Source organism: Haliotis rufescens, unplaced genomic scaffold (genome assembly GCF_023055435.1).
Source record: "Haliotis rufescens isolate VD_foot unplaced genomic scaffold, xgHalRufe1.0.p SCAF_11, whole genome shotgun sequence".
In the NCBI taxonomy this organism is placed as follows: Eukaryota; Metazoa; Mollusca; class Gastropoda; order Lepetellida; family Haliotidae; genus Haliotis; species Haliotis rufescens.
The window spans coordinates 7594074-7614374 of NW_025963791.1; the positions used below are offsets into that span (position 1 = coordinate 7594074).

The following is a 20301-nucleotide window of genomic DNA, read 5'->3' on the forward strand; positions in this document are numbered from 1 at the left end:
GCAGTCTATAGTTCTAAGTACAGAAACTTGTATTGCTGGCACAGTGTCTCATCTGTGTTCCCTGTGCAGTAGGAGGTTGTTCCCCACTGTGTTGTATCATGTGCCATTGAAACGTTTTAGACTGCTGAAATTATCCATTACATAGTATCAAACACATAGGTTGATGCAAGTTGACTGAATATGAACCCATTATCTACATCGGCAAGTGATGGTGTTCTCAATACACCAGCTACATGTTCCCCACCATAGTTAGTAGAACGTCTATTTTACAAATTTATTTTTCCAGGAGGCGACTTGATGGTAGAGACACTGTTGATACTACGTGTTTCCACGAATCACATCATGCACTGATCATATTCTATCTTTAATAAGTACTTATGTAACTTGGGGTGTTTCCTGTCATTAAGGGGCATTGGGGAGCTTAGTGGGTAAAGCGTTCTCTCTTCCCATGTATAGGTACACTCTATGAAAGTCCACCTTCGGTGTCCCTGCCTCGATTGTGGAAGGATACTTCTAACAGCATAATTTAAATCACTAATGAATGGAAGGTGAACCATTGTCAATTTGTTCAAATTAATGGAACACATGTCCAATACATGTTGACAGATCTCTTGTAACTAGTGAAAACCAACCATTGTTAACAAATAACGAAGACGTGGATATTGAACTGAAACAATTGTTATTACCACCATTAAAAAGGACTGAATTACATTAACATTTGTTTCTTCTGAACAGTTTTGTAAAACGACCAAAGAAAGATTTTGACTTTTGTACATTTTGTTTCTGAATACAAGTTTCTATTAAATTAGTTGTGCTTGATGACATATGTTTCTTTGATGACAGACTACTTTGAGAGAGTTCATGATGTCTTGTTGACCTATTGCCTTGTTCACGAGGCATGTCATTCTTTGATTGAACAATGTGGTCAAAACACGTGGTCTGTGTAGCCCCTGACCTCTGGACAAGCCCAACACCCTCTCCCTCTCCTGAATGTACACGCAGTCTTTCAGCTCTCAACATGTCCCTCTCCTTCACCAAGCGATCCACCTGCTCCCCAAGGGAGACTTTCTCCCCCGAGAGTTGTCTGACTTGTCTCTGAAGATGTTGGTTCTTCAGTTTCAGACATTGGGAACGGAGTCGAGCATCTCGTAGGTCAGCCCGGAGAATGTCCACATCAACCAGGACAGCCGTCAGCTGCACGTGAAGGTCGAGCTCTTTGCCAAGTTGTTTGTCCTTTTTACTACAGTCCCATTGGAATGGTGGCTCGGGACGAATAGGTCTTGGTTTTATTGTGACGTGTTTGGGAACCAAATTGTGGAATTCTGAAAACGCAATAATCGAATTTAGTATATAATCAATCAATCCAATTAACCGGGGGTTACAACAAGCACATTTGGAAATAGGGTCCTTTTGGATCAATCCCTTGAAATAGGTCAAATTACAAGTTTCTAGTATGCAGTCACAGGTAATACCACAAGGATCTAAACAATGTATTTGGAACGTTCTGCGCCCACTTCGGCCAGGTTCAATGTCTGCGCTCGGATTTTTATTTATTTTGTTTTTTACTCTTTGTCCCATTTCCAAACTTGGCCTTTCCCTTGTATTCAGATTACTGCCCATGGTCTGCTCTTTCCGCAGATACCATACCGTTAGCGGTTTTGTATATTGGTCTAGGGGTATAAAGGCCTACTGATCACTAAAAATCACCGAATATTTAGATTTTTCCAAGCCTTCTAATGGCTATAAAGTCAATATTTTGGTGGTTGTTTATTTATTTGACTGATACTGTCGAATGCACATTTCCAAGAGCTTTCAATATATCTATAAGTGATTGTATGGTTGCCAAAAAGGGTAACATGAGCAGCCCCTAAGCATTATGGTCGGAAACGTTTGGACCCGGCTTGGACATGCAGATGATATACATCTACCGTATAGAATGAAGGAAATGGTAGACATAAAGTGGTTTATTCGGAAAACTTTTTCAATTGAAAAAATTGAAGTTGGAGAGTCGAATGCTGTTATGATATATAACGGCACATACCTGTCGGTTCTGTACGTGAAAAACACTCTGCCACCTCGGAATCAAACCCCTCACACCTCAGACGCCTAGCGACTGGTCTTGGCTTTATTGTGGCGTATTTGGGAACCGAATCATGAAACTCTGAAATAGCAATAACCGGATTTAGTATAGAATCAATCCAACTGGCAAGACTAAATCAAATATCACATATACATCTATGGCATAAAATTAAGGAAGTGGTGCAAATGAAGTGGTTGATTCTGAAACCCTTTTCAATTTAGAGAATTAAAGTTGTAGAGTTGAACTCTGTTTTTACATATAAATGCATACACACCTGTCGGTTCTGTACGTGAAAAACACTCCGCCACCTCGGAATCAAAGCCCTCACACTCGGACACGGTCAGACGTCTGGTGACTGGCATAATGCTTCGATAATCTCGATAAATGAAGAGAGTACTGCAGTGCTGCTGTAGCTAGCTGAGACAATGTCAGACAATGGCGTGACGTCACAATATCGCCAAATGACGTCATAGTGACGTCTAGTCGGTAGATGGCGCTGTCCTTTCGGCGAAAATACTTTCGGAAGAAATCGGCATATTTCGTCTTGAGTGTGTTCCGATTGGTACATAACCGAAACATACCATGATCATGAGATGCTCTTTGTTATTTGGTATAATATCATGGGCTTATATCAAATGATTATGAACAATATCAATCCAAAAACTGTAAAAGGAATTGGCGATATTTTCATGTGTTTTTTCAAATGTATTTCTTTTCTGAAAGAGATTTTTTTTTATTGTGAGCTATCAGTGGCATTTCACAATAGTATTTATATCTGTAAACATATGCTTGCGCAGGAAAGCAACAGGGAAATAGTTTGGTCAAGGCCAGATGAAAGTGTTGAAAAAACTCATTAAGGGTTGAAAAGTCCCTTCTGTGTTACAGGTAAAATGAGTGATTCAGTTGGGTTTTAAGGACGCATGTAACATAATTTCGGTTAAATAGCGGCGTGTCAGATGGATTATGTTTTTTTCTTAAACGTTTGTGAGGATGAAACCTCAGCATCGCTTCAAACTTCTTAGTTCGATACACGTCACTGAGTTACTCAAATATGGAAACTTCTACATCCTTCCGTATCTATATTTTAGGTCTCAATTTGAAAACTGAAAATGACAAGGACCAGTTATCCTTTTAAATTTCCCACCCTTTTTCCTTGTTTTTTTACGCCATGCACTGTTCATGATTATAGCAGATGGACCAGTTGTCTCGCGCGCGTCAAGACGCTGTGCAGACATGCGTCCTTCTTAGACGTACCATATACAGAATTCTCTGGTCGTTGGTTCTTGATTTGTCAGCACCATACAATAGGCTGGAGAATTCTCACTTAGCTTATGATAACATATGAATATGTTCCCGTGTTTGTTCAGGCGAACGCTTGACTTGCCTTTGTGTGTGTTTGTGACCGCTGAGGCAGGATATACTCCCCTTTTCGCCATCATCTGGTGTCATCACTATTTATTAGTGATTCAGAAATACATGTTTATAATACATTCGGAATCGTACAATGGACTCTGCTTTTAGCAGAACTTTCTTATGATTATGGAAAGAGTTTTGTCTATTATTTATGGAAGCTATATATGTATATATATATATGTTTTGTGTAGCCATCAATTCAACTAGCACCAAGGCCAGTACTAAGGGTATGCCCCCAGCCGATCACACAGGTCATCAAAGGGTGTTGAATGAATCTAAAATATGTTGTATTCTTGTCCTGAAAAGATTAGTTTCAATTGAGTAGCCTCGTGGTTAAAGCTGTATTTGTTTGTTTGTTTGAGTTGTTGTTTAACGCTGCTCTCAGCAATAATCCAGTTATATGACGGCGGTCTGTAAAATATCGAGTCTGGACCAGACAATCCAGTGATTGACATCATGAAGATCGATACACGGAATTGTAATACGATGATATGCATCAACCAAGTCAGCGAGCCTGACCACCCGATCCCGTTAGTCGCCTTTTCGGCAAGCATGGGTTGCTGAAGACCTATTTTTTTACCAGGATCTTCACGGGTGAGTGGTTAAAGCGTTCTTAATGCCATAATAAATGTACAGTTGTAGGTGATTTAAAAAACAGAACAAAGAATATAACAGTATAATAAGACCATCCATTACAACACCATGTGTAGCAAAAGTTCAGTATGCAGTTTTCTTCAAACTGAAAGAAAACTGGTCAACTTCACATGTCAATGCTGGAGAGATGTCCTGTTCAATTACTACGATTGTGGATGGTGGACATAAGTAGCATAGCTTTTGATGTAACCTGGTGTAGAAAAGAAACGTTACCACCTGAAATTTGGACACGTTGTTTCCGAACCTTGAGCAGTGTTACATGCAAAATGGATGAGAATCAATCGCCTAAACACAACCAAAATAATCTGCTGAGTGACACAGTACCCAGATCAATGGAAATTGAGTCTGAAGTGAAGATGCTGCTACAGGTGCAGCATGGCAACCAACAAACATACGGTTATTAAAGGAACGATGTACTGTTCATGCATACCCTAACCATTGGACAGTGACAAATAGCATGCCAAGATTAACGCTGCACCTGAGAGAACAAGGCGGAGATATGATACATCAAGGAGCAATACATGACCAGGGCCCACTTGCAGAAAGCGATCTTAGCTCTACGACTATTGTAAGCCTATGTTAAAGAATAAGATTAGATCGCTTTGTGTAAGTGGGCCGAGGTCGCAAGGAGCTTTGCTGTAGCCGAATAACAGTCACCAGGCTCATGGCCCGTTTGGCCATCAATATTTTGTTATGTGTTTCTAATCTCCAACCTTAACCAACAAGAGAGCGGGCGGACCAACTTTGTAAAAAAGTAAACAATTTAAAAAGTGTTTTCAAATAATTGCGTAACATATTTTATGAAATTTTAAAGTTTAGAACACTTGGTAACAGCTCTTACTTTAATTTACTTCGAACCGTTAAATGTAGCGGCGTAATGGTTTGGGCCAAGTTAAGACAGACCTTGTGATTTATGAAGGCAAATATATACTTCTGGACAGCGTTACATTGACCAAGTTCTCCGCCCTGTTGTACTATCGTTCTCATAAGAAAAATCCGGATCCTGTTTCAGCACGATAACACAAGGCCACATACAACGTCTTGCCTTCATCAGATAAGACTTATCACCCATAGAACACTCGTGGACCTCCTTGACCGTCAAATTAGAGCACGGCCAGTTAGCCCTAAAACAGGGATCACAGAGCCACGAGAAGACTGGCGTCGAATCCGTTAAAAACATGACTTTGCACACGAAATATTCGTTAATTATACGACAAAACAGGACTTTCTCGCGAATCCAAATTTGAATGTTGGTGCTGAAAAAGAAGAACAGTGTGTGTATCTTCTTCCGACATCAGGGGGAAGTCTCTTAGGGTGTCCTTACTTATGTTTGTGTTTCTCATCTACAAGATTTTCCAAGAGGGAGCCGGCGAGTGGGAAAAGAGAAAATAAGGAGAAAATAAATGTTTATCTGCGACGTTACGAAGATTTAGTCATGGTCAAAGGGAGACAATTCAATCTATTTTTAATTCCATTGGGTAACGCTGTGGTCATTGTGGCACAATGAATATCATAGTTACTGCAGTGCCGATTTACCCAAATGCATTTTGGCATAAACCCATATCCCATTAGATCAAAACTTTGACGACGGTACAATATATTTTTTTAGAATGGCAAGTGCAGACGACATGACGTATGCTTTAGGATTTAACGATCTAAAGCCTGGCATTGTTTGTTTGTTTAACGCCGCACTCAGTAATATTCCAGCTATATATCGGCCGTCTGTAAATTATCGAGTTTGGACCAGACAATCGAGTATTTGACATGAGCATCGATTCAATTCAACTGGGATACGATGACATGCATCAACCAAGTCAGCGAGCCTGACACCCGATCCCATGAGGCGCCTCTTAGGACAAACATAGTTCCCTTTTACGGCAAGCATGGGTTGCTGAAGACCTATTCTACCCAGGATCTTCACGGGTATGTATCTATATTATGAAATTGCTCAGTGGATGACCTTAGAAAATATGAGTATTGGTAAGTCCAGTCAGAGTTGATCTGTCATATATACTACTCATCATTTGCTAAGGACCACCCTTTGCCTAAAGATGACTTGTTTGGTTCTTAGCAAATGTTGAGTAGCATATATACACCAGGGAAAAGTCCAAGTCTTATCTTGCAGCTGTGTAAGTTTGCTATTATTTACCAACCGGAAGTCATGATTGGTTGGTTTGTTGTTTAACGCTGCACTCAGCAATATTCCAGCTATATGACGGCGGTCTGTAAAAAATCGAGTCTTGACCAGACGATCCAGTGATTGAAATCATGAGCATCGATCAACTGGGATCGATGACATGCATCAACCAAGTCAGTGAACCTGATGGTATGCAGAATAATATATGTTGCAGATTGATGGAATATTGTTGACCTTGGGCAGTCTATAGTTCTAATTACAGAAACTTGTATTGCTGGCACAGTGTCTCATCTGTGTTCCCTGTGCAGTAGGAGGTTGTTCCCCACTGTGTTGTATCATGTGCCATTGAAACGTTTCAGACTGCTGAAATTATCCATTACATAGTATCAAACACATAGGTTGATGCAAGTTGACTGAATATGAACCCATTATCTACATCGGCAAGTGATGGTGTTCTCAATACACCAGCTACATGTTCCCCACCATAGATAGTAGAACGTCTATTTTACAAATTTGTATTTCCAGGAGACGACTTGATGGTAGAGACACTGTTGATACTACGTGTTTACACAATCACATCATGCACTGATTATATTCTATCTTTAATAAGTACTTATGTAACTTGGGGTGTTTCGTGTCATTAAGGGGCATTGGGGAGCTTAGTGGGTAAAGCGTTCTCTCTTCCCATGTATAGGTACACTCTATGAAAGTCCACCTTCGTAGTCCCTGCCTCGATAGTGAAAGGATACTTCTAAAAGCACCATTTAAATCACTAATGAATGGAAGGTGAACCATTGTCAATATGTTAAAATTAATGGAACACATGTCCAATACATGTTGACAGATCTCTTGTAACTAGTGAAAACCAACCATTGTTAACAAATAACGAAGACAATGCTCTTGAACTGAAACAATTGTTATTACCATCATTAAAAAGGACTGAATTACATTAACATTTGTTTCTTCTGAACAGTTTCGTAAAACGACCAAAGAAAGATTTTGACTTTTGTACATTTTGTTTCTGATTACAAGTTTCTATTAAATTGGTTGTGCTTGATGACATATGTTTCTTTGATGACAGACTACTTTGAGAGAGTTCATGATGTCTTGTTGACCTGTTGTCTTGTTCACGAGGTATGTCATTCTTTGATTGGACAATGTGGTCAAAGCACGTGGTCTGTGTAGCCCCTGACCACTGAACAAGTCCAATGCCCTCTCCCTCTCCTGAATGTACAAGTAGTCTTTCAGCTCTCAACATGTCCACCTCCTTCACCAAGCGATCCACCTGCTCCCCAAGGGAGACTTTCTCCCCCGAGAGTTGTCTGACTTGTCTCTGAAGATTTTGGTTCTTCAGTTTCAGACATTGGGAACGAAGTCGTGCATCTTGTAGGTCAGCCCGGAGAATATCCACATCAACCAGGACAGCCGTAAGCTGAACGTGGAGTTCGAGCTCTTTGCCAAGTTGTTTGTCCTTTTTACTACAGTCCCATTGGAATGGTGGCTCGGGACGAATATGTCTTGGTTTTATTGTGACGTGTTTGGGAACCAAATCGTGGAACTCTGAAAACGCAATAATCGAATTTAGTATATAATCAATTAATCCAATTAACCGGGGGTTACAACAAGGACATTTGGAAATAGGGTCCTTTTGGATCAATCCCTTGAAATAAGTCAAATTACAAGTTTCTAGTATGCAGTCACAGGTAATACCACAAGGATCTAAACAATGTATTTGGAACGTTGTGCGCTCACTTCGGCCAGGTTCATTGTCTGCGCTCGGATTTTTATTTATTTTGTTTTTTACTCTTTGTCCCATTTCCCAAATTCGCCTTTCCCTTGTATTCAGATTACAGCCCATGGTCTGCTCTTTCCGCAGATACCATACTGTTAGCGGTTTTGTATATTGGTCTTGGGCTAAAAAGGCCTACTGATCACTGAAAATCACCGAATATTTTGATTTTTGCACACCTTCTAATGCCTATAAAGTCATTATGTTAGTGATTGTTCATTTATTTTACTGATACTGTCGAATCCACATGTCCAAGAGCTTTAAATATATCTTTAACAGATTGTAAGGTTTCTAAAAAGGGTAACTTGAGCAGCCCCTAAGCATTATGGTCGGAAACGTTTGGACCCGGCTTGGACATGCAGATGATATACATCTACCGTATAAAATGAAGAGAATGGTAGACATAAAGTGGTTTATTCGGAAAACGTTTTCAATTGTAAGAATTACAGTTGGAGAGTCGAATGCTGTTATGATATATAACGGCACATACCTGACGGTTCTGTACGTGAAAAACACTCCGCCACCTCGGAATCAAACCCCTCACACCCGGACACGGTCAGATGCCTGGCGACTGGTTTTGGTTTTATTGTGACGTATTTGGGAACCGAATCATGAAACTCTGAAATAGCAATAACCGGATTAAGTATAGAATCAATCCAACTGGCAAGTCTAAATCAAATATCACATATACATCTATGGCATAAAATTAAGGAAGTGATGCAAATGAAGTGGTTGATTCTGAAAACCTTTTCAATTTAAAGAATTGAAGTTGTAGAGTTGAACTCTGTTATTATATATAACGGCACACACCTGTCGGTTCTGTACGTGAAAAACACTCCTCCACCTCGGAATCAAAGCCCTCACACTCGGACACGGTCAGACGTCTGGTGACTGGCATAATGCTTCGATAATCTCGATAAATGAAGAGCGTACTGCAGGGCTGCTGTAGCTAGCTGAGACAATGTCAGACAATGTCGTGACGTCACAAGATCGCCCAATGACGTCATAGTGACGTCTAGTCGGTAGATGGCGCTGTCCTTCGGAAGATATCGGCATATTTCGTCTTGAGTGTGTTCCGATTGGTACACAGCCGAAACATACCATGATCATGAGATGTGCTTTGTTATTTGCTATAATATCATGGGCTTATATCAAATCATTTTGAACAATATCAATCCAAAAACTGTAAAAGGAATTGGCGATGTTTTCATGTGTTTTTTCAAATGTATTTCTTTTCTGGAAGAGATTTTTTTTTTATTGTGAGCTATCAGTGGCATTTCACAATTGTATTTATATCTGTAAACATATGCTTGCGCAGGAAAGCAACAGGGAGATAGTTTGATCAAGGCCAGATGGAAGTGTTGAAAAAACTCATTAAGGGTTGAAAAGTCCCTTCTGTGTTACAGGTAAAATGAGTGATTCAGTTGGGTTTTAAGGACGCATTTAACATAATTTCGGTTAAATAGCGGCAAGATGAATTATGTTTTTTTCTTAAACGTTTGTGAGGATGAAAACTCAGCATCGCTTCAAACTTCTTAGTTCGATACACGTCACTGAGTTACTCAAATATGGAAACTTCTACATCCTTCCGTATCACTATTTTAAGTCTCAATTTGAAAACTGAAAATGACATGGACCAGTTATCCTTTTAAATTTCCCACCCTTTTTCTTTGTATTTTACGCCATGCACTGTTCATGATTATAGCAGATGGACCAGTTGTCTCGCGCGCGTCAAGACACTGTGCAGACATGCGTCCTTCCTAGACGTACCATACACAGAATACTCTGGTCGTTGGTTCTTGATTTGTCAGCACCATACAATAGGCTGGAGAATTCTCACTTAGCTTATGATAACATATGAATATGTTATCGTGTTTGTTCAGGCGAACGCTTGACTTGCATTTGTGTGTGTTTGTGACCGGTGAGGCAGTATATACCCCCATTTTAGCCAACATCTGGTGTCATCACTATTTATTAGTGATTCACAAATACATGTTTATAATACATTCGGAATCGTACAATGGACTCTGCTTTTAGCAGAACTTTCTAATGATTATGGAGTTTTGTCTATTATGTATTGAAGCTATATATATGTTTTGTGTAGCCATCAATTCAACTGTCACCAAGGCCAGTACTAAGGGTATGCCCCCAGCCGATCACACAGGTCATCCAAGGGTGTTGAATAAATCTAAAATATGTTGTATTCTTGTCCTGAATAGATTAGTTTCAATTTAGTAGCCTCGTGGTTAAAGCTGTATTTGTTCGTCTTTGTTTTTTGTTGTTTAACGCAATGCATGACCAGGGCCCACTTGCACAAATCTTAGCTCTACGACTATTGTAAGCCTATGTTAGTAGTTGTGTACATCTGTCTGGAACCGCTCAGGATTACAGAACTGCTCAGGATTACAGAACCGCTCAGGATTTCAGAACCGCTCCTGGCTTCTGATTGGTCGAGAGGATCACGTGACCTCTGTGACGTCACTTCCGGTCACGTGACCTGCGCATGCGCGCGGGGCATGATGGGACTTGCGCGCGCATCCAAGATGGCGGCACTTCCGTTTCCGGTCACGTGACCTGCACAGTGCATGATGGGTCCTGCGTGCGCCTCCAGTAGGGCGTCACATCCTTTTCCGGTGGCAATACGAAAGAAGAAGAAACCGAAGTGCTGCGATGGTTCACCAAGAAAAGTCATCACCGAAACACATCTGTGCTGTATCTCACTCAGAACTTGTTTGCTCAATCGCCGCAACATCGCACCATCAGTCTGAATGCTCACTACATGGTCCTCTTTAAAAATCCGAGAGATGCATCGCAGATCGACAGTCTGGCTCGCCAGGTGTTTCCAGGCAAAGTTCCTTTTCTGAGTGAAGCCTATGAAGACGCTACCCGAGAGCCTTACACTTACCTGTTCTTGGACTTGAAGCCCACCACGTTGCAAGACCATCGCGTACACGCCGGCCTGTTTTCGAGATCCGAATTACCCCTCGTGTATGTGCCGATCCTATGAGATGAAGAGATTTTCATAAAAGGAGGTGAAACCTCAGACCTTCCTTCAGTTGACCTACATCCATCATGGGGCAAAGACGGAAACAGGTTCATCCTACGAAGGGAAAGAACAAAGACAAAGAGATGGTGAATGATGACAGTATGGTCTCCCCCTCATCGCTACAGGGACTTGTGACCTCTGTATTTCACAAGACTCCTTCACCTCCAGGATCGTCTCCCTCTTCAATGGTACCCGTGAACATACATTGTCAGCAGCAGCCATCACCACGTCCTTCAACATCATCAGCACCTTCGCCACCCTCGTCACCACATGATCTTCAACGCTTTCAACCTCTGCAACAGCAACAGCAGCAGCAGCAGAAGTCCACGCCAGGTACGTCTTACTCTTCGATGGTACCCTTGAACAAGCATCGTCAGGAACAACAACGGCCTTCCTCATCAGCACCCTCACCCCCACTCGATCTTCAACGCTTTAAATGTCTGCAGCAGCAGGAGCCCCCATGAAGTAAGAAAAAAGACAAGAGACCGCCTATTTTTCCGACAAGGGATGCAACAACCCTTGCCGTCAAAGGAAGAAATCGTCTTTTGCAGTGGTTTGCGATTGTCATGCGGAACCTGAGAGCAGGACACATCCCATTGAAAGCTCAACATAAGACGTGGTTGCAGAGACATAATGATACCCTGACTAAAATTGTCAATCCACGTCTGCCTATGGATGAACGTCTTGACTACCTGATGCAACGCAGTGGTAGTGGAACACTTGCAGGGGTCTTGACACGCATTCTGTTGCAATGGCAACATTATCTTCAAGCACCACTCCTCAAACAGGGTAACACCAGGCGTCACCGACCTACAACAACAACAACGATGACTACTAAGCCAAAAGTAAAGGCTCATGAAAATGTCATGAAAGCATATCAAGCTGATGCTCTCAGACGATTGGTGCACATGCGGACCCAAAGAAAGTCCAAGAAGGCAGATCAACAGTTGCAACTCCCTCCTGCCACTGCCTGGTAAAAGAGAGAAGCTGCAGATCAGGTGACTCATTCAGGCTTTCACCTCCATGCAAGAAAGATGTCTCAGTGCCTAAGGAAACAGAAACACGCTCTGTGTCATTTGTGTGCTGCCGCTCCAGCGATGCGCAAAGTCATTCTCAAACATGCTCCTACTGATCTCATCCGTGCCCTTTGTGAATGTGTGGTGAACTTGTATGCAGGTAATATTCCCATGACAACGACGCAACGTCAAAACTTGCAACGACCCGGTAAAGTCTTGAATACGCTCATGAAAAAAACAAGTACCTCTAAGCAAGAAACGTAAACTTCTTCAACATGGAGGAGGATTATTAGGAGGACTCATACCTCTTATTGGTTCTGCCCTAGCCTCTTTGTTTGGAGGAAAGTAATAAATGGTCTGACACCAGGAAGGTTGGGATCAGTGTGTGGTGTGCCACCATGAAGTACGCACGCAAGATGGTGTTGATGTCTGAAGACACATGGCAAAGTCTACAGGCCACCAAACAACGTCATCGTCATACCCCTCTCTTGGAAAAGAAACGTCTCCAAAATTTGGAAGAGATGGACGCGTTGATGCAGAGGTCACAGCAGCCTTTCCACATGCGGGAACAACAATACAACCAACTGTTGCAACACATGCTAGAGTTGCAGCGCCAACAGCACAACAACAACAACAACAGCAACAACAACACCATCAAACCACTACAACCCAAAGTGACACCACCACTACCACCGTCATCACCATCAACAATGGACACCACAGGTAGACCTGCCCCTCCTCAACAAGTGATAGACGAAGTGGTCATGAGTGTTCCTAAAGCCATGTCCAGTAAAGCCATGAATTTTATGACAAGGATCTCGACTTGAGTTGGACTCCAGAGGGAACCCTGACCATGGAAGGGAAACCTGTCCCTTGCACACACATGGTGGACTTGATCAACGATTTAGTGCGCCACCAGAAAACCAAAGAGGGACCTGCAGGTTGGACCATTTTGAGTCACCATTTGGCCAGCAGTCATGTCCCTCATGAAATAATTGAAAATCCTCAACGATGGCAATTGATGCAGAAGCAGCAGCAGCAGCAACACCATCCTCATGCCATACCAGAAACACCCATAACCCTGTTCTCCCTCCCCACGTTCTCCCCGCAAAGTCACAATGAGAGAAGAAGAAGGAGGCGGCAGCTGGATCCACAAGCGGAAGAAGAAGAAGAAGAAGATGAGATGCCACCCCCACCTCCTTCGTGGCAACTGGATCCACCAGTGGAGGAAGAAAAAGATGTGATGTCAACCCCATGGTTGATGACTCCACCTCCATCTGATACCAAACAGGACAGTCATCAACAGGCGAGGTTCATGGATACCCTTTAGCACCACCTAAGAAAAAAATAAATCTCTCCCCTTCTCTATAAAAAGGCCATTCATGTAGGAAGTGGCATCAGTCTGAGAGAAATGAAGCGACAGACCAAGACGTGACAGCGCATTCTTCCCTCTGCTGCTGCTGCAGGGAAACAAAACAAAGGATTTCCTACTTCCCTTTGGACGGCCTGGTTGGAAAAAACCTACTTTCATCCTGAACATCCTGCAAGTTTTGGAGGCTGGCGACCTTTGTGGAAAGCAGAACGCATCCACGCTCAAGATGCAAGAACCAGTAAAAGCAAGAAGAAAACCAAGCCATCGCAAAGTCAAATCAAGCGTTGGTTGCAAACCAAAAGTACCTACACCTTGCACACACCAGCCAGACGCTCCTTTCCGAGAGACCACTATTCATGTGGGAGGGGTCGATGAACTGTGGCAAGCAGACTTGAGTGACATGATTGCCTTTCAAGACGACAACGAAGGATTCAAATATCTGCTGTGCGTGATCGATGTGTTTTCAAAGATGGCATGGGTGCAACCCCTGAAGGCCAAGAGGAGTTCTGCTTTGACCGAAGGTTTTCAAACCTTGCTGATGCAACAAGCCAAAGATTGACTCCCTGCTCAATTGCAAACAGACAAAGGCAGAGAATTTGTCAACCGTCCTTTCCAGGCTCTCATGACGAAGCATGGCATTCATTTCTACACCAGTCAAAATCCTGAAACGAAAGCAGCCGTGGTGAAACGGTTTCAAAGGAAAATGTGGCGATACTTTACACAGCATGGGGCCAGACACTATTTGAAAGTCTTACCCCAGTTGATCAAGTCATACAACCGTCGTGTGCATCGGACCATTGGCCAGCGACCTGTGGACGTCCTCCCAGGAGATCCCCTGTCAGAAATTCGGGTGTTAGACTACATGGAGGAAAAACAACAACAACGGCTTCAGCGCAAAAAGAAAATAACAACACAAAGACAAGACCCCAAGACAAGACCCCCCTCTCTTTTACTGCCGGGCACCCGTGTACGTCTGAACAAAACCAAAGGCACCTTTGAGAAAGGTTATCTCCCCAATTGGACCACTGAACTGTTTACGGTGGACCGGTTGGTAACAGGGAGAACACCTCCTGTGTATCGGATCAAAGATGATCATGGTGAAGTCCTCCAAGGAACTTTTTACCCTGAAGAAATACAACCCATCTTGAAAACAGACGATGTGTATGCCGTGGATCACGTGCTAAAAAGACGTCAACGACCGAAACAGGGTCAAGAAGAGGTCTTGGTGAAATGGACTGGCTACCCTGCCAGTTTTAATTCTTGGATCGCTGCAGATCATTTACAGATAAAATAAGGAGCATGCTGTCTCTCAGACTCATTCAGAGGGTGGACACACGTGATGACAGAACCGCCACCACCACCACCACCGTCATCACCTCTGCAGAGAAGCCTCTCAGCATCCGTGGGTACCGATGAACCTACCCTTGCTGCTGCACCTCGTCATCACCAGCGCCGACACTCACCTTGGTGTTGTTTTGGCATGACGTTACACCGCAGTGAAGTTGTGTTTTTTGCTCAGATCATTGTGATATATGGCGTGATCATCATGAGCATGGTACAGTTGGCCTTGGATCACGGAGAGAAACAGTTGTGGACAGCCCTGCTCTCAAGTTGTTTAGGATACATACTTCCACCACCCACCTTGGCCGCCTCACCAGGCATACCCACGACAACCCACCCACCAGAAGACTTCAACTTGATACCTCATCCACCCAGAGTTTTCTACCTTAGCTCATGTCATCATGGCTGTCACCTTTTTTTCGAAACAAGACTTTTACATGACCCTACCCAGTGATGCCTCCATGGACATCTATCCAAACAACACCATCAATGCGTATGAAATCAAGTTGCCTTATCCTCTGATTCTGGACCGTCAACAGTGGGAGGTTGGCGTCAGCAAAATTCACTTTCCGATGACATGGTACAACGTCGCCCCACCCTTTGACTGGTTTGCGCTGAACCTCAAACTGAAAAAAGACACCCTTGTGTATGAAAGCATGGGGAGCGCTATACCACAGCCACAGTATGGTATCGTCCGTTACGAAAGCAAGAAGATTCCAATCGAGAAAGGCGTCTCTTCATCTGAAGATTTGGTGAAAACCCTCAACCGTTTGATTCAGGAACATATTACGGATGTCTTGAAAGAACAGCCCTCAGACAGAGTCCAAAGTGATGGAAGACGGTTTGTCATTGATGTCAGGTATCCCAAAGATAGTCTTCGATTTGACATGCTTGAAGATGGAAAGGTGCGATTACAAGCCCCTCAAGAAGTAGCAATCAATCATCCTCTCCTGGGAAATACTGGTGGACCACTCTATTCCACGGAAGTGATCATGCCAAGTCCACTCTCGAGAATGCTCGCATTTGTTCAACTACCGATCCTCGGTGAGGAGGACTATAAAACCTACACAGAGACGCCCGTTCCCTTGACTGCCTTGGCCCAGTGGCAAGTGGGGGCTACTCCCATGACAAGTGGCTATGTGGAAATCACAGCTGATACAAAAGCACATCGTCTGTCAGGATTTGATACTGTGTACATTTACACCAACCTGGTCGAAGATCAAATTGTGGGCAACACAGATGTCAAAGAAGATGATGCAAGACAGTGTGGTGATTAAAAGCCCTCAGCACATTCACTACCTTGGGCTGCGTCATGGTTCCTTTGACGGTATTAAACTCTATATCATGGACGACACGGGGCAACCCGTGCCATTTCAAATGGGGAAAGCCATCGTGACACTTCACTTCAGACGCCGCTACTAACGCAGAAAGCAACATGTTGGGACACGCATTGGCACACCAGATGAATCGAGGACAGTTTGGCCAGTGTGGGAGTGGTATCAAAGTATACAAAGGACGTTATCATCAACGTGGCAGTGGTCTTGGAGGTATCTTGAAGATGGCGTTGCCTTTCCTTAAATCTGCCGGAACATCAGTGCTCAAGATGGGTAAAAAGATCCTGCCTGGGTTGGTGAGTGATGTGGTTGGAGGCAAACGCAAATGGTCAGAGAGTCTGAAACATCGCGGCACAGCAGCCCTGATGGATGTCTTGGAGGAACGTGAGGAGCCGAGACCCCCTGAAAGCCGTAAAGTCGTCCCAACCACCATCACCCACCAGAAACAGCGTAAAAGGAAAAGAAAAACGGTTTAAAGGTCAGTCCTCATCAGACTTTCAACCTGACCAGACGTCCTTCAAGGCAGAGAAAAGGGTGAAACATCCATCATCATGATGCGCCGAGATGCTTGCGAATGTTCAAAGGCCCAGTTGGATCTCTTTACTGTACCCCCTGTGTCCACCTCTGTGCAAGAGGGTCAGTGGATTTGTTATAGTCCCATGGCACCACCCTCTGTAGCAGGACCACTCCAGTTTAACATTTCCAATCCCGTGAACGCTTACATTGATTTGAAACAGTGCTACCTGAGAGTATGTCTACGTGTGATGAAAGATGATGGCACGGATACCGTTCTAGCGGATTACCCTGTATCGACAGTCAACAATGTGATACATTCCCTGTTTCGCGAAGTGCGGCTGCAAGTGGGACACAATCAGTTGGAGATCACACCCTCCATGGGCACTTACCCTTACAGAGCCTACTTGGAAACCCTGGAAAGTTATGGTACAGGAGCCAAAACATCTCACCTTCGATGTCCTGGATGGTTCACCAACGATGCTAGTAAAATGGACGTCTTCAATCCTGATGCAGATGCGAACACAAGAAACACAGGTGTCAGAACGCGACGCGATCTTATCATATCCAGCCAAAGAAGTGGAACTGACAGGCCGTCTACACTGTGACCTGTTTCTTCAAGACCGTTATCTGCTGGATGGTGTCCCTATGAAACTGGAATTGTTACGAAGTCCCGATGAGTTCTTCTTCATGTGTGCTGCTGATGGTGTCTACAAACTAGCGCTGACCAAAGCCGAATTCTATGTCCGTCAGCTCAACATCGATCCTGCTGTCCGAGAAACACACGTGTCCAGTCTGAACGCTGGGGTGACTGCCAAGTATCCCCTTTCACGTGTGCATGGGACTGCCCATGACATCCCGAGAGGCGGTAGGGACTTTCACAAGGATCACCTAATCAGTGGCCAATTACCAAAATGCGTGGTCCTGGGACTGGTGGACAATAGTGCCTACGTAGGAAGCAAAGAGAAGAATCTGTACAACTTCAAACACAATCATGTCACCATGATGAAGCTCAAAGTCAATGGCCAGGAAGTCCATGGCACGGAAATGAAAAGCGACTTCAGCAACAACAGTGCCCATTTGAAACAAGTCTACATGAATCTGTTCCGAAACACGGGGCAGCTATGGCGACCTGAGACCTGCGAACTGACTCCCAAGGCCTTTACTCAAGGTTACACCTTGTGGGTGGTGGATCTCACCCCAGACCTTGGCGCTGATGAAGGCATCAACTACCCTCAACACACTGGCAAGTCGGGTTTGGAAATCCAGTTTGGACAAGCTCTCGAGGACCCAGTCACCCTCATCTGCCATGAGGAATACGAAAATGTTCTGGAAATAGATCGTTTCCGGAATGCGATGATGGTATAAAAAGAGCAGCGACAGACGGTCATGCCACACTTTTTCTCCTCCTACAAGGAACCATGGATGAACCACTCGGGTTGAGCACCTTGGATTTAGAAGCCCTCGTGGCTGATGACGAACCACTTCATGCCATCTACCGGGGCACCCTGGCCAGAGATGAATTTGCCAGACTGGGATGGCCCCTTTTACCCCAAAGCCTACGTGATCAACACAGATTTAAGCGATCAACCTGGCACACACTGGGTGAGCATCTATCGTCCAGCTCCTGGATCCGTGGAAATGATGGATAGCTATGGACTGTATTCATTACCCCTGTTTAAAGAGACTTTGAATCGCATGGGTCAGATTCAACAACGATGGAATACACGCCCCTTACAACATGGATACAGCACGTTGTATGGGGTGTACTGTCTCTACATGCTGACCTATCGCGTGCGTGGGTGGACTTTTAATCAAGTGTTAGATACGTTGGACTGGAAGGACACCGCCAAGAATGATGCCACGGTATTAGCATGGTTTCATACCAAAGTGTCTACCTCCGTACCTGTGGATGAGATGCCTGCCTTTCGACTGAGTGCCCAGACGCGTACCCTACATCAAAAGAACCAACCTTTCTGCCCTTATTGACAGGACACTTGTTCACTGAACCTACGATCACCTGACTGTCAACATTCCTGATTGAGGAGTGTACATACGTTCACTGCGTTTTAGGAATGTACATACGTTCACTATCAAAGTGGCAAATGTTCTTTTTTTTCAAACTGTACATACGTTCACATACGTGTACATACGTTCATGTTCACAAAAGTCACAGGGACGCCCCTAATCCTGTGACTTTTGTTTTGTTGTGTTTGTTCATGTGAGCGGGGCATTAAAAAAAGTTGAACCCATAGTAGTGTTGTGTTGTCTGTAAGATGAAGAAAAACAAAACAGGATCGCCATGCACACCCCAGAGAAAACCAAAACCAAAACAAAACAAGATCGACATCTGACCGCTTCCTGCATTCCTACACCACGTCCATGTCTGTCGATTCACCTTTAGAAATTCAGGCAACACCTTTAGCACCTTTAAATTCACTTTCCGACTGTCACTTAGACGAACGACTGTCATAGTGGGCTACAATACACGATCGCCTTGTGGAACGAAACCTTACAACTCAAAGTTTACAATCACATGACATGATTTGTGGAATGTTGTTGCAAGATTCTTCGCCGATATGACGTCAACCTAGCAACAAAGTGGCAGAGTCGTCGACTGTGTATGATAACTTTGATAAGCTCGTCTCAGTGAGCTATCATCTCCACATGCCATCACCCCACACCCACCAAAACAAAACAAAACAAAGAACCCGACTCCCCTCCCTCCTTCTTCCCTCCCTTCACCACCACCCTCCCTTCACCACCACCACGTCAATGTTTAGAACAACAACAAAAGATTTTTGACGCGCTTCTTTCAATGTCGATCCTGTTCACCTTTTACGTGCGCTTCTCCGGGTTTTCCCCTCCTCCCCGGAAACGGAGGCGACGCCCTCTTGGAGGGGCGCACGCCACCGGACACGGATGCGACGTCCTCTTGGAGGTGCGAACGCCACCGGACACGGATGCGACGCCATCTTGGATGCGCGTGCCACCGGAAAAGGATGTGACGCCCTCTTGGAGGCGCACGCAGGACCCATCATGCACTGTGCAGGTCACGTGACCGGAAACGGAAGTGCCGCCATCTTGGATGCGAACGCAAGTCCCATCATGCCCCGCGCGCATGCGCAGGTCACGTGACCGGGAGTGACGTCACAGAGGTCACGTGATCATCTCGACCAATCAGAAGCCAGGAGCGGTTCTGTAATCCTGAGCGGTTCCAGACAGATGTACACAACTACTTATGTTAAAGAATGAGATCGCTTTGTGCAAGTGGGCCCAGGTCGCAAGGAGCTTTGCTGTAGCCGTATAACAGTCACCAGGCTCATGGCCCGTTTGGTCATCCATATTTTGTTATGTGTTTCTAATCTCCAACCTTAACCAACAAGAGAGCGGGCGGACCAACTTTTTTAAAAGTAAACAATTAAAAAAAATGGTTTCAAATAATTGCGTAACATATTTTATGAATTTTTAAAGTTTAGAACACTTGGTAACAGCTCTTACTTTAATTTACTTTGAAACGTTTTAATGTAGCAGCGTAATGGATTGGGCCAAGTTAAGACAGACCTTGTGATTTATGAAGGCAAATATATATTTCTGGACATCGTT

General features: G+C 44.0%; 1 protein-coding gene across 3 annotated transcripts; it reads right to left on the minus strand.

Annotated features, from left to right (window-relative positions):
* Positions 1-662: 662 nt before the first annotated feature.
* Positions 663-9031, minus strand: LOC124151758. 3 transcript variants are annotated; one of them, XM_048392173.1, is made up of 4 exons: positions 8884-9031; positions 8620-8692; positions 2042-2097; positions 663-1322 (listed from the first exon to the last, which is right to left on the minus strand). In XM_048392173.1, the coding sequence occupies exons 1-4, from the start codon at positions 8969-8971 to the stop codon at positions 712-714; spliced, it is 828 nt and encodes a 275-aa protein (XP_048248130.1). In that variant the 5' UTR covers positions 8972-9031; the 3' UTR covers positions 663-711. The 3 variants fall into 3 exon arrangements, with proteins under 3 accessions (XP_048248130.1, XP_046380348.2, XP_046380350.2); XM_046524392.2 differs by lacking the exons at positions 8620-8692; positions 8884-9031 and adding an exon at positions 2355-2797 and having other exon boundaries at positions 2042-2161; XM_046524394.2 differs by lacking the exons at positions 2042-2097; positions 8620-8692; positions 8884-9031 and adding an exon at positions 2355-2795.
* Between the last annotated feature and the right edge of the window lie 11270 nt (positions 9032-20301).

Coding starts and splice junctions, on each gene's coding strand:
- LOC124151758 (XM_048392173.1), bottom strand. CDS start 8,971: ATGCCAGTCACCAGACGTCTGACCGTGTCCGAGTGTGAGGGCTTTGAT. Junction 2,098..8,619: donor AGGCATCTGACCGTGTCCGG/GTGTGAGGGGTT, acceptor TAGGCGTCTGAG/GTGTGAGGGGTTTGATTCCG. Junction 1,323..2,041: donor TTCACGTACAGAACCGACAG/GTATGTGCCGTT, acceptor TTGCGTTTTCAG/AATTCCACAATTTGGTTCCC.